The sequence below is a fragment of the Xenopus tropicalis genome, chromosome 3, assembly GCF_000004195.4.
Source record: "Xenopus tropicalis strain Nigerian chromosome 3, UCB_Xtro_10.0, whole genome shotgun sequence".
NCBI lineage: Eukaryota > Metazoa > Chordata > Amphibia > Anura > Pipidae > Xenopus > Xenopus tropicalis.
In genome coordinates, this window is record NC_030679.2 from 9,622,076 (window position 1) to 9,642,075 (window position 20,000).

Consider the following 20,000-nt stretch of genomic DNA (forward strand, 5'->3'; position numbering starts at 1 on the left):
CATACAGCAAAGGCAACAAAGGAGTGGCTCAAGAAGAAGCACATTAAGGTCATGGAGTGGCCTAGTCAGTCTCCGGACCTTAATCCAATAGAAAACCTATGGAGGGAGCTCAAGCTCAGAGTTGCACAGAGACAGAAACCTTAGGGATTTAGAGATGATCTGCAAAGAGGAGTGGGACCAACATTCCTCCTAAAATGTGCGCAAACTTGCTCATCAATTACAAGAAACGTTTGGCCTCTGTGCTTGCAAACAAGGGCTTTTCCACTAAGTATTAAGTCTTTTTTTGTTAGAGGGTTCAAAAACTTATTTCACTCAATGAAATGCAAATCAGTTGCTATCTTTTATTTAAAGTTATTTTTTCGATTTTCCTTTTGATGTGCTATCTGCCACTGTTACACCTACCATTGAAATGATACTGTTCTGAGACTTTTCATTTCTTTTTCATTGGACAAACTTACAAAATCAGTGAGGGGTCAAATAATTATTTCCTCCACTGTATACCTCATATATGACACTTATGGATAAAGGGTGAAGGAAGTTAAGGTCCCTATACACGGGCCGATTCTAGCTGTTGATATGGGTCCCTTAGACCGATTCGGCAGCTTATCGGCCCGTGTAGGGGCACTACCGATGGGCCTGCCCGACCGATATCTGGCCTGAAATCGGGCAGATATCTATCAGGCAGGTTTAAAAATTAGTTGGATCGGGGACCATATGGGATTGTTGACCCCCGAACCTACAGACGTCTATACTTGTCGATCTAATTTGAAAACGACCGAATGAGCCCGATATCGCCCACCCGTAGGTGGGGATTTCTCCCAAAATCCCGTCACTTGTCGACCTCGCCAAACAAGCAGATATTAGCGTGTATGGGGACCTTAAGGTGAAGCCAGCACTGGGATAACTATGCATATACCTTACCTCATTGCTAGGGTAATTAAGCCCTAGCAACCACAAAGTTTATTCATTCAAACAGTATTTTGCACTATAAACACCTAGCTTTTCAGGAATGTGACAAGCTGGGTTTGATCCACTTCAGTGCCTCAGCAAGCCAAGCATGAAATGGGCCATAGCAGTCTGGTGTTGAAGGGGTTTAGCACCCATATGCTAAGTAACCTACAAAGAGGACACCCAGACAGATTAATGGCCCTGGGTAATCAGCTCCTATCCCCCCCCCCTACAGAATTGCCCAAGCACAATAAATGGGTATCAGACACCCCCAATGAGGCAATGGGCCAATTGCGACTGCCCAATACAGTCAATCAGAGCTACTGGAATTCAGAACTCGGCAACGGAGAGAGCAGAGCCATGAATGCCGACGAGGCCAGGAGGCGTCCGCCCATCCTACCCCCGGCCCATCTGCGAGTGCTGGCACAGGGCCCTAAATAAATGTATCCTTTGTTTATGCATTCAATAGGCACTTATAGTATTGAATCGACTGCTTGGGCACAGTATTCAGCTCTCTGGCCAATTCTCTCATACTCGGGACCTGAGGTTTTCCGGATAAGGGATCTTTCTGTAATTTGGATCTCCATAACGTCAGTCTATTTAAATATTAAATAAACCCAATAGGATTGTTCTGCCCCCAATAAGGGGTAATTATATCTTAGTTGGGATCAAGTACAGGTACTGTTTTATTATTACAGAGAAAAGGGAATCATTTAACCATTAAATAAACCCAATAGGGCTGTTCTGCCCCAATAAGGGGTAATTATATCTTAGTTGGGATCAAGTACAGGTACTGTTTTATTATTACAGAGAAAAGGGAATCATTTAACCATGAAATAAACCCAATAGGGCTGTTCTGCCCCCAATAAGGGGTAATTATATCTTAGTTAGGATCAAGTACAGGTACTGTTTTATTATTACAGAGAAAAGGGAATCATTTAACCATTAAATAAACCCAATAGGACTGTTCTACCCCAATAAGGGGTAATTATATCTTAGTTGGGATCAAGTACAGGTACTGTTTTATTATTACAGAGAAAAGGGAATCATTTAACCATGAAATAAACCCAATAGGGCTGTTCTGCCCCCAATAAGGGGTAATTATATCTTAGTTGGGATCAAGTACAGGTACTGTTTTATTATTACAGAGAAAAGGGAATCATTTAACCATTAAATAAACCCAATAGGGCTGTTCTGCCCCAATAAGGGGTAATTATATCTTAGTTAGGATCAAGTACAGGTACTGTTTTATTATTACAGAGAAAAGGGAAACATTCAATCATTTGCCTGGTTGCTAGGGTGCCTTTTCATAGCTACCAAATAGCCTTTTATATAGGTTGGGATTAAAATCAGAAAATATGATACATGAAGACCAGCTGCTTAGAATACTGAAATAAAGGGCAACTTCAAACAAAGCAAACTTTTTTGCCTAATGAATAAAAGTGTCATTCGACGCCACTAGCCAATATCTGTTCATTCCCCATTCCCACTGGTTTTATGGTTATTTGCCACTGCAACTGAAATACCAGCATAATGAAAGGATATTAGAAAGTTGCTGAAAATAGCAATTTCATTCATCAGGCAAAATGTTATTTGGGGGGTTTGCTTCCCCTTTAAAGCTGCACTGCTGCTGTAAACAGGGAGATTCCTGCCAATGGCAGTAAAGTTGGGGACATAAAAGATTTATTTCTTCTTTTATTTCTTCTGGCGGCCTATAAAACCCATATTGTTACATGTTCCAAAAAAGATTTCATTATCGGTGGCCCGTCGCTATGGCAACTGAGATTTTGAGGCCCTGTCAACGGCATTTAGCGAGTTTCATGTGGATTTGGGAGTTTCAAAGCGGGTAAAGGAAAGATATTGGCTTTAAAGGGACGTGTTGTTAATTACAAATTCCCTCGTTACAGTGACGGATTCAGGAACATGGAACAAGCTTTACAGGCCTCTTATATTAATTATATTTCCTACCAAAATTGTACCTATAGAATTGGCTGCTACTCCACCTGTCACTCAAACTCATTCCCATCTTCCCTCCCCTTCCTGCTGTCCCATGAGCCTCTCCTCTCCCATTCTGATTCTGATATATAGAAACATTGGGGTAACAGTCACCCTGCTATAGTTCCAGGGGTACCCAGGGCACAAATAAGCACTCACCCCAAATCCCCCCTAACTGGCCTTCAGGCTGGGCCCCCTTAGCCCATAACAAGGTTACAGATATATAGAAACATTTGGGGTAACAGTCACCCTGCTATAGTTCCAGGGGTACCCAGGTCACAAATAAGCACTCACCCCAAATCCCCCCCTAACTGGCCTTCAGGCTGGGCCCCCTTAGCCCATAACAAGGTTACAGATATATAGAAACATTGGGGTAACAGTCACCCTGCTATAGTTCCAGGGGTACCCAGGGCACAAATAAGCACTCACCCCAAATCCCCCCCTAACTGGCCTTCAGGCTGGGCCCCCTTAGCCCATAACAAGGTTACAGATATATAGAAACATTTGGGGTAACAGTCACCCTGCTATAGTTCCAGGGGTACCCAGGGCACAAATAAGCACTCACCCCAAATCCCCCCCTAACTGGCCTTCAGGCTGGGCCCCCTTAGCCCATAACAAGGTTACAGATATATAGAAACATTGGGGTAACAGTCACCCTGCTATAGTTCCAGGGGTACCCAGGGCACAAATAAGCACTCACCCCAAATCCCCCCCTAACTGGCCTTCAGGCTGGGCCCCCTTAGCCCATAACAAGGTTACAGATATATAGAAACATTGGGGTAACAGTCACCCTGCTATAGTTCCAGGGGTACCCAGGGCACAAATAAGCACTCACCCCAAATCCCCCCTAACTGGCCTTCAGGCTGGCCCCCTTAGCCCATAACAAGGTTACAGATATATAGAAACATTGGGGTAACAGTCACCCCGCTATAGTTCCAGGGGTACCCAGGGCACAAATAAGCACTCACCCCAAATCCCCCCTAACTGGCCTTCAGGCTGGGCCCCCTTAGCCCATAACAAGGTTACAGATATATAGAAACATTGGGGTAACAGTCACCCTGCTATAGTTCCAGGGGTACCCAGGGCACAAATAAGCACTCACCCCAAATCCCCCCTAACTGGCCTTCAGGCTGGGCCCCCTTAGCCCATAACAAGGTTACAGATATATAGAAACATTGGGTAACAGTCACCCCGCTATAGTTCCAGGGGTACCCAGGGCACAAATAAGCACTCACCCCAAATCCCCCCTAACTGGCCTTCAGGCTGGGCCCCCTTAGCCCATAACAAGGTTACAGATATATAGAAACATTGGGGTAACAGTCACCCCGCTATAGTTCCAGGGGTACCCAGGGCACAAATAAGCACTCACCCCAAATCCCCCCTAACTGGCCTTCAGGCTGGGCCCCCTTAGCCCATAACAAGGTTACAGATATATAGAAACATTGGGGTAACAGTCACCCTGCTATAGTGCATGGCCTTTTTCCCCACATGTCTTTTAATCAGCTAGCTTCTGCTATATTGTTTCAGGAGTCAGAACCACTAGTGCAGAGGATACAAATGGCCGACAGACACTGCAATAACATTTACATAAAACTTTAAAACCACGGATAGTGAGGAATGAATGGATACTGGGAAGCTGCTTAGAATATCATTTCCGTGGGTTCTAACCAATAGCCACCGGCCTCCTCTTCTTTCCATACAAGTTCTGGCACCTCCAGCGCCACTTCCAGCACACGCGGCTCCCCAGAGAAAAGCCAAGCGTCTCCAGAGAAGCGTGCCTTAACGAATGCCAACTTTAATTAGGATGCTCTGTTAGTTTACTGTAATCTCCTAATTAGCACCCCCCCCCCCCCAATAACTACATTTAACTATAGCATTCAAATTGCACCCTTCTCCTCTCGGAGCAGCCAGTACTTAGCACTTAGCCGGGACATGCCACCCAAAGTCCAGCTGTATTGTGCCTCATTCAACAGCCAATTATCATCTTAAAGGAGATGGAAAGGTAAAAACGATGTAAATACAGCCATAAGCACCGAGTCCTCTATCAAAAGAAACACAGGGTTTCTTGTCTCTTTTTTTGTAAACATGATGTTCCAGTGCCTGACTTCCTCTCTCAGAAACAGCCTTAATTCCCGGGGCCAGAGTCTGCGCAGTTCTCTCCTCTCTCCCCCCTCCCACTAGAATGCTAAGAACTCCTTCCCCCCTCCCTTAGGAATGTGTGATCTCTATAACGGCTAGAGCTGCAGCAGGAAGCTACTTAAAATGGCAGCTGCTATGTAAAGTAAAGGGAGAAAGCTTCTAAAGCTGTTACTCAGGTATGGGAATGGTTTCTGCAAAATAAATATAGGGTTCTAGGTGGCACTAATGCCAGTAAAATGCCAAAATGGCTTTCCTTCTCCTTTAGCCAGTTTCATTTTTACACTGAACTGTATCAGGGCACATTTTGACCTCTCTTGTCCTTTCGGATGAAGACATCGGGGCTGCTTTGAAAGACTAATGGCGTCAGGCAAGAAAAGAAATAAAATAACTGTGTATTGGTCCGACTGTAAATCCCCAAACCAATAAAAATAAAGCGGAGAGAGTCCTGTGCCACGGACAACACTATTGACCGACCTTGGGAAAGATCAGCCTCTCCAAACAGACACCATAAAGGGAATATTTAAACAAGAAGTCAAGTTCCCGAGCCCAGTCCTGCTAACCAGGCAACGGGTCCGAGAGGTTATAAAATCCAACCCGAATGCGAACTCTTTCTCTTTGCATAGCGCTTTTGTTTGCACAGTGGCAGCAGCAGCAGCATCCAAAATCCATGTACAAAACCCCAGCCAGACCCAGCAACTCTGCAATTAGGCTCGGCTTAAATACCTCTTATATTTATGTACATAAGGTGGCCATGTGTTTGGCTCTTTATACGTGAGAAGGGGGCGATGGGCAACGCAGAGAAACAAGAGGCTCTGTGTGATTTATGAAGGATGTTTACACAAGCAGTGAGTTTCCTGGGCACGGATACAAACCTGGCAACAGGGTAAAAAGGGCACAATGGCTAGAATAGCTTCTAGTTAAAGGGGTGGTTCACCTTTAAGTTACCGTGTAGTATGTCATAGAATGGTCAATGATTCCCTTTTCTCTGTAATAATAAAACAGTACCTGTACTTGATCCCAACCAAGATATAATTACCCCTTATTGGGGCAGAACAGCCCTATTGGGTTTATTTAATGGTTAAATGATTCCCTTTTCTCTGTAATAATAAAACAGTACCTGTACTTGATCCCAACTAAGATATAATTACCCCTTATTGGGGCAGAACAGCCCTATTGGGTTTATTTAATGGTTAAATGATTCCCTTTTCTCTGTAATAATAAAATAGTACCTGTACTTGATCCCAACTAAGATATAATTACCCCTTATTGGGGGCAGAACAGCCCTATTGGGTTTATTTAATGGTTAAATGATTCCCTTTTCTCTGTAATAATAAAATAGTACCTGTACTTGATCCCAACCAAGATATAATTACCCCTTATTGGGGCAGAACAGCCCTATTGGGTTTATTTAATGGTTAAATGATTCCCTTTTCTCTGTAATAATAAAATAGTACCTGTACTTGATCCCAACCAAGATATAATTACCCCTTATTGGGGCAGAACAGCCCTATTGGGTTTATTTAATGGTTAAATGATTCCCTTTTCTCTGTAATAATAAAATAGTACCTGTACTTGATCCCAACTAAGATATAATTACCCCTTATTGGGGGCAGAACAGCCCTATTGGGTTTATTTCATGGTTAAATGATTCCCTTTTCTCTGTAATAATAAAACAGTACCTGTACTTGATCCCAACTAAGGTATAAATACCCCTTATTGGGGCAGAACAGCCCTATTGGGTTTATTTAATGGTTAAATGATTCCCTTTTCTCTGTAATAATAAAATAGTACCTGTACTTGATCCCAACTAAGGTATAAATACCCCTTATTGGGGCAGAACAGCCCTATTGGGTTTATTTAATGGTTAAATGATTCCCTTTTCTCTGTAATAATAAAATAGTACCTGTACTTGATCCCAACTAAGATATAATTACCCCTTATTGGGGGCAGAACAGCCCTATTGGGTTTATTTAATGGTTAAATGATTCCCTTTTCTCTGTAATAATAAAATAGTACCTGTACTTGATCCCAACCAAGATATAATTACCCCTTATTGGGGCAGAACAGCCCTATTGGGTTTATTTAATGGTTAAATGATTCCCTTTTCTCTGTAATAATAAAACAGTACCTGTACTTGATCCCAACTAAGATATAATTACCCCTTATTGAGGGCAGAACAATCCTATTGGTTTAATTAATGGTCTATTGATTTTTTTAGCAGACTTAAGGTATGGAGATCCAAATTACGGAAAGTCCCCTTATCCAGAATACCCTTGGTCCCGAGCATTATGGATAACGGGTCCTATACCTGTAGTTACTGAAACTACAGAGTGGAGAGCTGCTGAGCAAAAAGTGAAATGATTAAAAAAGCTACAAATAAAAATAAAGACCAATTGCAAGTATTACTGTATACATCATACTAAAGTGAACGCAAAGGTTTTCAACCCCGTTAAGGGCCACCCTATGCCTTGAGTAGAAGCCACTAGGCTAGCCCGAGAGAACCAATCAGCACATATTCAGAATACAAGCACAGAAGCACTAACATACCTGATTCTCTTCTTGGACAACCCGGTATTGCTCCTTCCACACAGTGATCTTGGACACCTCGTCTTTACGCAAGGCTCGCTCCTTCTTCAGCTCGGGGCTCCAGAAGGTCTTGATGCTGTTCATGGACGAGCTCAGCTTGCTCTCTTTCACCTCGACATCTTTGCGCAGAAGGTCATTTTCCCTCAGAACTTCCTTGAGTTGGGCCTGGAGGTCCATGATGGTGTTGTCTCGTGCCTGGCGTAATGAATGGGGGACGGTGGAGGCCATGCTGACCGGTGGTAAATGATGGTCCCCAAAGGCAATGGTGTCGCTGGCCACGCCACTAGTGGCGATGTTGGGACTGCTTCCCATTGCAGTCATTCTTACGCCGTAGGGAAGTCTACCCCCGGACCTCCCCAAAGTCATGGTGCTTTTGGGTGTGTCGCCCCCAACAATTTCATGGTCGCTGAGATACATCGGGCTCGCCGTGGCATAAGCAGCATTAAGAGACTGGATATTTTCCATGGACAGGGTCTTTCCACTACCACCCCCAGGAGGCCCTCCAGAACTCCCTCCGGTGCTGTTTGTGCGGCGGTGGCCCAACCGAGGAGAACGTGGAAGCCTCGGAGAGCGGCCAGGACTCTGGCTGCTGGACTCCACCTTCCCGACGGAGCGAGAACTTCCATACATGGCTGCGATCGGAGGTGGTGGCTTGTACGCAAATGAAAAGTTAAAGGGTTCCTCTGCTTCTCCCACAAGGGATTAGGGGCAATGGTGTCAAACGATTAAAAGTTTATAAAAGATAACGGATTTTCCATGTTTTTCAGATGTCCAGTTCATGTGACCTGCAGAGAAGCAAAAACATGAGAGATGGTTACTAAATGAGCATTCGGGACTACTAGGTTGCAAGCCCATGAAGAAATGTCCTTCAACAGCCTTAAGGGTAATTATTTAATTTAGGGGTGCTCTTTTATCCCCAATTAACTTCTGATGCGGTCTTTGCCCAATGACATTGTCTAACCTGCCCGATGGATATCTGGTACGGTTTTGGCCAAATATAATCGTGAAGGCCATTGTGAGGCCACCTTGCATAGTCCAATCCAATAAGTTGCCAAGTCAGCACTCTGTAGATCCATGTATGGCAACGATTATCTAAGCTACAGGGTGAAGTTGCACTTAATTTTATCCAATGGAGCAAAGGGACCCCTAACAGTTCAACGTGCACCCACACACCAACTACAGACGCAGAAAGAATATATAAGCAGAATAATCTATTCTCTAACGTATAACCAAAAGGATATGAGAAATCAGTGTTGGGTTCCATAACCACATGAAGCTACCAGGTGACTTTCTCCAGGTAAAACATATGTAACCATAAGGAAATTACAAAATTCAAGTCCAAGGACCACAAAATGGAGGCCCCAAAGCAAGACCTTGGGCAGGACAATGAAGTCCTGGAAAGAAAACTGCAAGCACGGGCCCCACATCAAGGAGTTGGGCAGATGCCTTGTAGATTGTAAGCTCTTTTGGGCAGGGCTCTCGTCACCTCTTGTATCGGTTATTGATTGCTTTATATGTTACTCCTTGTAGAGTGTAAGCTCTTTTGGGCAGGGCTCCCTTCCCCTCCTGTATCGGTTACTGATTGCTTTATATGTTACTCCTTGTAGATTGTAAGCTCTTTTGGGCAGGGCTCTCGTCACCTCTTGTATCGGTTATTGATTGCTTTAGATGTTACTCTGTATGTCCAATGTATGGAGGTCAGTCCATTCTTTAGCCCAGAACTTCTCAACCTGTGGGTCGGGACCCCTTTGGGGGTCGAACGACCCTTTCACAGGGGTTGCCTAAGACCATCGGAAAACACATATTTCCTTAGGAATAATTTTATGGTTGGGGGGTCACCTCAACACGAGAAACTGTATTTAAAGGGTCGTGGCATTAGGGAGGTTGAGAACCACTGCTTTAGCAGATTCTAATTTCTAAGGAACCATTCTAGAACACAACAGTAACTATGACAACCTCAAGTTACCAGTTAAGTGCATTCCCTTTACCCATTTAGTGCCAAACATGTCCGGCTAAAGGTGGCCATACAATGGGTCGCCAAGTGAGCAGATAACTAAGATATAATTACCCCTTATTGCGGGCAGAACAGCCCTATTGGGTTTATTTCATGGTTAAATGATTCCCTTTTCTCTGTAATAATAAAACAGTACCTGTACTTGATCCCAACTAAGATATAATTACCCCTTATTGGGGGCAGAACAGCCCTATTGGGTTTATTTCATGGTTAAATGATTCCCTTTTCTCTGTAATAATAAAACAGTACCTGTACTTGATCCCAACTAAGATATAATTACCCCTTATTGGGGGCAGAACAGCCCTATTGGGTTTATTTAATGTTTAAATGATTCCCTTTTCTCTGTAATAATAAAACAGTACCTGTACTTGATCCCAACTAAGATATAATTACCCCTTATTGGGGGCAGAACAGCCCTATTGGGTTTATTTCATGGTTAAATGATTCCCTTTTCTCTGTAATAATAAAACAGTACCTGTACTTGATCCCAATTAAGATATAATTACCCCTTATTGGGGGCAGAACAGCCCTATTGGGTTTATTTCATGGTTAAATGATTCCCTTTTCTCTGTAATAATAAAACAGTACCTGTACTTGATCCCAACTAAGCTATAATTACCCCTTATTGGGGGCAGAACAGCCCTATTGGGTTTATTTCATGGTTAAATGATTCCCTTTTCTCTGTAATAATAAAACAGTACCTGTACTTGATCCCAATTAAGATATAATTACCCCTTATTGGGGGCAGAACAGCCCTATTGGGTTTATTTAATGTTTAAATGATTCCCTTTTCTCTGTAATAATAAAACAGTACCTGTACTTGATCCCAACTAAGATATAATTACCCCTTATTGGGGGCAGAACAGCCCTATTGGGTTTATTTCATGGTTAAATGATTCCCTTTTCTCTGTAATAATAAAACAGTACCTGTACTTGATCCCAACTAAGATATAATTACCCCTTATTGGGGGCAGAACAGCCCTATTGGGTTTATTTCATGGTTAAATGATTCCCTTTTCTCTGTAATAATAAAACAGTACCTGTACTTGATCCCAACTAAGATATAATTACCCCTTATTGGGGGCAGAACAGCCCTATTGGGTTTATTTCATGGTTAAATGATTCCCTTTTCTCTGTAATAATAAAACAGTACCTGTACTTGATCCCAACTAAGATATAATTACCCCTTATTGGGGGCAGAACAGTCCTATTGGGTTTATTTAATGGTTAAATGATTCCCTTTTCTCTGTAATAATAAAACAGTACCTGTACTTGATCCCAACTAAGATATAATTACCCCTTATTGGGGCAGAACAGCCCTATTGGGTTTATTTAATGGTTAAATGATTCCCTTTTCTCTGTAATAATAAAACAGTACCTGTACTTGATCCCAACTAAGATATAATTACCCCTTATTGGGGGAAGAACAATCCTATTGGGTTTAATTAATGTTTTATTGATTTTTTAGTAGACTTAAGGTATGGAGATCCAAATTACGGATAAACCCCTTATCCGGAATACCCTTGGTCCCAAGCATTCTGGATAAGGGGTCCTATACCTCTAGTAGGTAAGTCCAACATAAGTCTAGGATCTAGGATTAGTGTTATTATCTAAACAAGAGAACATTATAATGAAACATCGGGGGCACACAGCTGCACCCTTTCCATCTGGTTGCTAGGGTCCAAATTACCCAAGCAACCAGGCAGCAACTTGAATAAGAGAGGGGCGACACTATTTCAGAGCAGGATAGAGGCAGGAGATGGAAGGTGAATAAGCTATAAAATGAAGATCAATAGGCCAAAAATGATATTTTGGGTTGACTTGTCCTTTAATACTAATGGCTCAGTGAATCTTCCCCAATGCAGAAGCCGGGAGCAATTTTAGGCCTCTGAAAACATTCTTGTACAAGCCCAGATGCTGTCGGCAATATCCCAGCATTCCCTGCACCTCCACGTATCGGTATATAGGAACGGCAGACTGAGCCACATTTATTATCCAGTTTGCAGCCAATCAGGGGAAAGAAGATTGCTTGCAGCTGCAGCTTTTCATGTATAAATAAATGCACATTCCGGCCTGCTGCCGACATGTGCCCTGTTATACAGCAGCACGTGCCCGCGTCACCCCCGGGTCCTACACTTCCACCTGATTCCCCATGTATGTACCCGTCACCATCAAAATGACTCCTACACTCACGGGCCAATCAGCAGCGCACATTCCAGCTACATTCAGTAGTGGGGGGGGGGGGGGGTTGAATTCATTTCAATGCCCCCAATGATAAGGGTTCCAGGAAATGAAACTGTGATTACATGTTTGGGATTAATCTTATTGTGTGCCCAGAACATTCCCTTCTCTGTATATTTGTATTTATACATATGGGTAGGGGGTGCCATAGTGTTTCCCTTAGACAGTACAGTATGGGGGTACAGCTTATTGTGTGCCCAGAACATTCCTTCTCTGTATATTTGTATTTATACATATGGGTAGGAGCTGCCATAGTGTTTCCCTTAGACAGTACAGTATGGGGGTACATCTTATTGTGTGCCCAGAACATTCCTTCTCTGTATATTTCTATTTATACATATGGGTAGGAGGTGCCATAGTGTTTCCCTTAGACAGTACAGTATGGGGGTACAGCTTATTGTGTGCCCAGAACATTCCTTCTCTGTATATTTGTATTTATACATATGGGTAGGAGGTGCCATAGTGTATCCCTTAGACAGTACAGTATGGGGGTACAGCTTATTGTGTGCCCAGAACATTCCTTCTCTGTATATTTGTATTTATACATATGGGTAGGGGGTGCCATAGTGTATCCCTTAGACAGTACAGTATGGGGGTACAGCTTATTGTGTGCCCAGAACATTCCTTCTCTGTATATTTGTATTTATACATATGGGTAGGGGGTGCCATAGTGTTTCCCTTAGACAGTACAGTATGGGGGTACAGCTTATTGTGTGCCCAGAACATTCCTTCTCTGTATATTTGTATTTATACATATGGGTAGGGGGTGCCATAGTGTATCCCTTAGACAGTACAGTATGGGGGTACAGCTTATTGTGTGCCCAGAACATTCCTTCTCTGTATATTTGTATTTATACATATGGGTAGGAGGTGCCATAGTGTTTCCCTTAGACAGTACAGTATGGGGGTACAGATTATTGTGTGCCCAGAACATTCCTTCTCTGTATATTTGTAGTGGAAGCACCAGCACCAATCACCAACAACTATCTGCATAACCACTAGTAATTAGCACAAGGGCGGGCAAGTACGGGCACATAGGGCTCTATCCCAAACACATTCCTCTGGCACCAACCAATGCAACAGCGCCCGAGCTTAAGTGCCACCGCCCCAATAGACTGTCCAGGTAAGGGTACTGGAAGCTGAAGTCCAAGGGAAGGCCGTATGTTGGAAATCTTTGGTGCAAGTGGAGAACCAACATATTCCTTTAGAACAGCGGTTCTCAACCTGTGGGTTGGGACCCCTTTGGGGGTCGAATGACCCTTTCACAGGGGTCTCCTAAGACCATGGGAAAACATATATTTCTGATGGGCTTAGGAATAATTTTATAGTTGGGGGTCACCACAACATGAGGAACTGTATTAGGAAGGTTGAGAACCACTGCTGTAGATCTGTTGTGAGTTGCATGTGTCAAAGGGTACTTCAACATATAGAGAGTGATAGCTCGCCCATAACTTTCCAGGTTTATCATCTTTCCTACAGTAGGCTGGATGCTCTCCTGGAAAAACCCTTCATGGATTCTTGTTGACATACGAGCGCTGTAACAATACACCTAGCAGCCCGTATTTATTCATATCAATGGGAGCAGCCATGATTGCTCAGACGAGGTAGCCTCACCGTCAGACACATTGCTCTCCAGAGGTCAAATCATCATAAAAAAATGGTAGAATGATTGGTGGGCTTCACCAAGCAAGAACAAGACATGGCAGCATTGGTAGGCAAGATACAAGGTACAAGGCAAGATGCCGATTGGACCATCCAAATAGGGGAGGGGCAGGCCTGTGCAGAAATGATGATTGTGGTTACTGGTTTCTGAAGAGCCTCAATCAATAAAGGCTCATTGGGCCTCGTGTAAGGGACAGTGACACCCGCTATGGCGGCCCCTGTACCATTATGGGATAATCAACTCAAATCCTGCGCATTTCCAAAAAAAATCCGAAACCTACAAAGACAATTAGTAGCTGCTCGTATGAAAAGATCCCCGCCGGGCTGTCACTCCCGTTAATAAGGCACCGTGCCCTTACCCATGCGAAGAACTCCCTGCGGCCTGTTTAATTCAAGGTCTCCCACTGTGTCAGGATTTCTGATGAAATAAATAATGATACCTTCCTGGCAACTCTGCCTCCAACGCTGAACTAACAGAAGCCCTTTAGGAGTCTATACTGTCCGTCTTGTAAGGGTAAAAGTATAACAATTTTGAGGAAAATGACCCAACTGCCTCTCAAAAACCAGATGAGTGGCTCCCAAACAAGAGCCTTGGCTAGCAGGGCCACCTCAATATGGCTTCCATGAGTATCTAGGACCCTCAGTAGGCGAATAGTCCAAATAGCAAGATCTTAAGAGAACACATGGTCACATAGTTTAGGTCTTGGTCCAATGTTTCCAACCAACCCCACAAAAGAATGAATATGACCCAACTGCCATCAAGCTGGGGGGCTCAGAGGCTTGGCTAGGGGGACCCAGCATCCCGAGCACTTCAAAAAGGGCTTCCAGGAGTATCTCAAACCCCAATTGGAGGTCCTAGATAATTCCGGGAGCACAGTTTGAAAGTCAATTAGAGCAAGATCTTCTGGGAACACTTCCTTGATCACCTAGATTCCCAACCTTTTATACCTGTGAGCCACATTCAAATACGGGCTATAATTGGCTATTTGGTAGCCCGTATGTGGACTGTCAGCCTACAGGAGGCTCTGTTTGGCAATAATTCTTGGTTTTTATGCAACCAAAACTTGCCTCCTAACCAGAAATTCAAGGATGAGCACCTACTTTGAGGCTGCTGAGAGCAAGATCCAAGGGGTTGGGGAGCAACATGTTGCCCCTGAGCCACTGGTTTGGGATCACTGACCTAGATATTCTTAAGACTAAGGGTGGCCATACACGTTAAGATCTGCTCGCTTGGCGAGGTCACCAAGTGAGTGGATCTTCTCCCAATATCACCACCTACGGGAATTTAGGCTCATTCGGTTGTTTGAGTCTGGGGCCAAATGATCGAATTATAATGACGGGTATAGGAAAAGTCGGTTCAGATCAGACTAAATTTTTGAACCTGCCCGATCGATATCTGCCAGATGTCAGTCGGGCAGGCCCTTTGTTTGTGCCCCTACACGGGCCGATAAGCTGCCGAATAGGTCTAAGGGGCTGATATTGGCAGCTACAATTGGCCTGTGTATGGCCACATTTAAGGTGGCCATACACTGTAAGATCGGACCTTCTCATTTGGCCACCTAAGCCATAAGGCTAAATGATCAAATTAAAATGGTGAGTATAGGCGCCTTCAGTTCAGGGACCTCTCGATCCAATGGAGAAACGAAACCTGCCCAATCAAGATCTGGATTGAGTCGGTCAGGGAGTCCCGCCGTTGGTGGCCATACACGGGCAAATCCGCTGCTGAATCAGTCTAAGGAACAAATATCGGCAGCTACAATTGGCCCGTGTATGGCCACATTAAGGCTGAATGGCAGGTAGAGCAGTGTTTACATATTTTTGAAACCTTGTTTTTCCCTGAGCAAATGTCAAGCAATCATTACTAAATGTTGGTTATACCTACTGTCTACAATATTTTGGAATTGACAATGGTCAGGAAACTTATATCTGTGACAAAAATCACTTTCCGCCACTATTCATTTTTATGTATGCCATACACCTCTCCTCCCGCCCCACAAGTGCCGCCCCTCTCTGCCAATCCTTGCACGGGAGCCTGTCACGTACAGGATTCAGCTCAAGATTCTCCTACTCACCTACAAAGCACTCACTGGTGCCGCACCCCTCTATATAACCACCCTAATCCCCAAGTACCCCCCCAGGGGTAACCTACCCTCTACCCACGACCTCCTTCTCTCCTCCTCACTCATCACCTCCTCTCACTCTCACAACCAAGACTTCTCACGCGCTGCACCCATCCTCTGGAACGCTCTTCCCATTAGGCACTGCCAGACTCTCCAAGCCTTTAAACGCTCTCCTTTTCACTCAAGCCTATAACCTAAACCCTCAGAAATGCGATTACCCACTGAGCCCCCCTAATCTTCCCTCAAACACTCACTAACCACTGGTTTGCACCTTTCACTCCGCACTTACTGTCACTTTACACACCTACATGAACTCGAACGCCATGCTAGTTACCCTGACCTTATGTCTCAGCCCTCCCTTTTAGAATGTAAGCTCTTGCGAGCAGGGCCCTCCCCCTAGTGTCTCCGATCCTCATCCAAATGTAACTACAAACCATTTTTGTGAATTGTTTATATGTACATGTTAACTGTTCTGTCTTTTGTACCCCTCTATTCTGTAAAACGCTGCGTAAATTGATGGCGCTATATAAATAATAATAATAGATATTTCATCATAAAGCAAAACACAGTTGCACCCCAAATGTATGTTTTATCTCACTTCTAATTCTTTCCGTACCGTGTATCCGAGTATTAGTGACAGAAGGGAGAATTTTCTGCATTCTATCCATTCTGTGCTCTGGGTTAGACACACAGGCTACTAGCCCTTTGGAGAGCTTAGAAGTCATTGAATTCATAAATAAGTAGGGTATCTCCCACCCTGAAATGAGAGAAGTGGCCCATGAAATCATAATATGAATGGAGCAGAGACTCACCCTGTATCATTTGCCCGACAGAAGGTTCATCATTAAAAGAAAATCAGAATATCACACAAAGGAAGAACAGGTGACAGTCGGGAAAACGGAAGCAGAGCATATGCCATCTCACTGGCGAATGACATTCTTGCCGGTGGGAAAGCATTTTGGGGAGATTGGTCGCCGACGGTAGAAAAGATTTATTGCAAGAATATCATTCGCCGTTGGGATGGCATATGCTTCACTTCTGTGTTCCGAGGTTGCCCAAAGCTGCCTTGCAAGGAAACTTCGGCCAACTTCGGAAAACCAAAGCGATGCGGATGCCAATTTACATTCTTGCAGGTGGGATGTCATTTCGGGGAGATTCGTTACCGACTGCCACCTCCACAAGCGACCGTTTTTCCCACCATAAGGGCTGAAGGCAACATAACAGCAAAGAGACAGATGTGAAATAAAGGCAGGTCTCGCAATGAATCAGTAGGGCTAGCGAGGGCCCAATGGCACCGATACACATCTCCCAGCATCCCTCCCTTATATCTGGGTCTCCTCTGATAATAACGCCCCATGTCACATACATGCTGCTGCAAACCTATCAGATATCAGAACCCAAACGGACCAACCTCAGTGAGCACAATATGCAGCTCAAGCGCAGTTACATTATCCATCTTTCATCCATCAACTGCAGGATCAGCCCAGGAGATAGGGTAAGGGGCCACCAGGTTCAGATGTGGGCAGATCCCATTCAAACCATGCCCAGTACCAGGCAGATCCCAACCAGGCCATACCCAGTGCCAGGTAGATCCAAACCAGGCCATACCCAGTGCCAGGTAGATCCAAACCAGGCCATACCCAGTGCCAGGCAGATCTCACCAAGACCATGTCGAAAGCCATGAAGAGCCCACCCAGATCATGCTCAGTGACAGGCAGATCCCAAGCAGGCCATGCCACTGACAGGCAGATCACATGCAGATCAAGCCAAATGCCAAGCAGTACCCACCAAGACCAAGCCCAATGCCAGGCAGTTCCAAAGCAGACCATACCGAGTACCAGGCATATCTCACCAAGACCATGCCCAATGCCAGGCAGATCCCAACCAGACGATCCCCAGTGGCAGGCAGATCCCAAGCAGGCAATGCCCAATGACAGGCAGATCATGCCAAATGCCAAGCAATACCCACCCAGACAGGCAGATCTCACCAAGACTATGTCCTATGCCATGAAGAGCCCACCCAGACCATGCCCAATGCCAGGCAGATCCCAAGCAGGCCACACCCAATGCCAGGTAGATCATACCCAATGCCAAGCAGTACCCACCCAAACCATGCCCAATGCCAGGCAGATCCCAAGCAGGCCATACCCAATGCCAGGCAGATCATGCCCAATGCCAAGCAGTACCCACCCAAACCATGCCCAATGCCAGGCAGATCCCAAGCAGGTCAAAACCAATGCCAAGCAGTACCCACCCAGACCATTCCCAATGCCAGGCAGATCCCAAGCAGGTCATACCCAATACCAGGCAGACCATGCCCAATGCCAGGCAGATCCCAAGCAGGTCATACCCAATGCCAGGCAGACCATGCCCAATGCCAGGCAGACCATGCCCAATGCCAGACAGATCCCACCTATTACATAGTCAGTGCCAGGAAGATCCCACCCAGACATGCCCAATGCCAGGCAGTTCCACCCAAACCATGCCCAATGCCAGGCAGATCATGCCCAATGCCAAGCAGTACCCACCCAAACCATGCCCAATGCCAGTCAGATCCCAAGCAGGCCATACCCAATGCCAGGCAGATCATGCCCAATGCCAAGCAGTACCCACCCAAACCATGCCCAATGCCAGGCAGATCCCAAGCAGGTCATACCCAATGCCAGGCAGACCATGCCCAATGCCAGGCAGATCCCAACCAGACGATCCCCAGTGCCAGGAAGATCCCACCTATTACATAGTCAGTGCCAGGAAGATCCCACCCAGCCATGCCCAATGCCAGGCAGTTCCACCCAAACCATGCCCAATGCCAGGCAGATCCCAAGCAAGCCATACCCAATGCCAGGCAGATCATGCCCAATGCCAAGCAGTACCCACCCAAACCATGCCCAATGCCAGGCAGATCCCAAGCAGACGATCCCCAGTGCCAGGCAGATCCCACCTATTACATAGTCAGTGCCAGGCAGATCCCACCCAGCCATGCCCAATGCCAGGCAGTTCCACCCAGATCATGCTACATAGCGGTGCCCGGCAGATTTCCAGCAGAAGCCACAAGGCCACCCTCAGACAGCACCCAGTCGGATAACCAGTACCTGGCAGAACCCACCCAGCCCAGAGGGAACCCGCACAGACTGATGCAATAACCAAGGTACATGGGTTCGGGACAAACAGAAGCCGCAGAGCTGTGAGTCGGAGCCCAGTGAAGGACATAACGGGACCCAATGGAACCCAACAGATGGGCAGTGTCAGAGCCATTGCACTCCCAGCCCATCCCCGATATCAGGCCTCTGGCCCTGCCCGCACCGGGTACCTGCAATATCCAAGCCCAAGTCGAAGCGACTCCCGTCTGACTTCTCCGGTCCGTCCCGTAGTGTCCGGTGCTGGGCGGAATGCAGCGGGAGTGACGTACGCGCTCACCAATCAAGCTGAATGTCCCGACGGGGCCACCGTAAGCGCTAAGCTCCTCCCCACAGCGACCCACTCCCATTCATCAGCTGTGATTGAGGCTTCCACCTAAGAATTACTGGGGCTCTGTCACTGAGGAGGCGGGGCGTTTCGCCGCTTCCGTGAGCGTCCACAGGAGACAGCCATGTTGAAAAGGTCAAAAAAAATCCCGCTGAGGCGTATTCTGTGCAGCACGTTTTTTTTTAGCCAATATAAGGGTGTCAGGGTCTAATACTCACCGAGCAGAGTGGTTTTATGCAACGTAGAGCCAAGTGGATAAGGCCTTGCTGGTACCTGAACTGGCTCTTTATCTGTCTGGTATAAGCCCATTGGCTGCTGTGCCAGCGCCCTCTAGTGGCCGTCACTCTCACTGAGCAGATAATTGATGACAGCAGTGGTGCAGTATAAAGCTGTGTATTGTCATAGGGAGTGGCAGGGTGTCATGCTGCAGTCTGCACTGGTTTCAGCTTAGGGGCAGGTTTATCAATACTTACATTTTAATGGTGTCAAGAAAACTACACTCTCAGCTGCCCATGACTCTGGTACTTGACTAAAAAGGGTTACACTTAGACCAGGGGTGGCCAAGACGTCGATCGCGGTCCACCAGTCCATCCCCCGTGGATTTCTGGTGGACCGCGATGAAGCCGGGGATGCGGAAGTGCTGTATGAATGCGTACGTACACATTAACACCACACTTTCCGCATCCACGGAAATCAGTCGATCGCTGATGAAAAAGGTCTGGCCTCCCCTGGGCTAGACTAACATGAGATGCCCCAAACGGACCAACACCCAGCAAATTTGCGCACTTTGCCATTGGCGAATTGTTGCGCAAAACTCTGCAAAAATTTGC

The 20,000-nt window shown here is 45.6% G+C and overlaps 1 protein-coding gene across 16 annotated transcripts in view; it reads right to left on the reverse strand.

Annotated features, from left to right (window-relative positions):
- erc1 (ELKS/RAB6-interacting/CAST family member 1) overlaps positions 1 to 19,282 on the reverse strand; it is a 169,699-nt gene extending 150,417 nt beyond the window's left edge. For 2 of the 16 annotated variants that reach the window (XR_004221847.1, XM_031897618.1), the window contains exons 1-2: positions 19,016 to 19,268; positions 7,630 to 8,453 (exon numbers count right to left, since the gene is read on the reverse strand). Coding sequence is in view for 15 of the 16 variants with exons in the window: in XM_031897618.1 (XP_031753478.1) it covers positions 7,630 to 8,298 (669 nt within the window). In the remaining variant the exon portion in view is untranslated. 16 annotated transcript variants of the gene reach the window in all.
- Between the last annotated feature and the right edge of the window lie 718 nt (positions 19,283 to 20,000).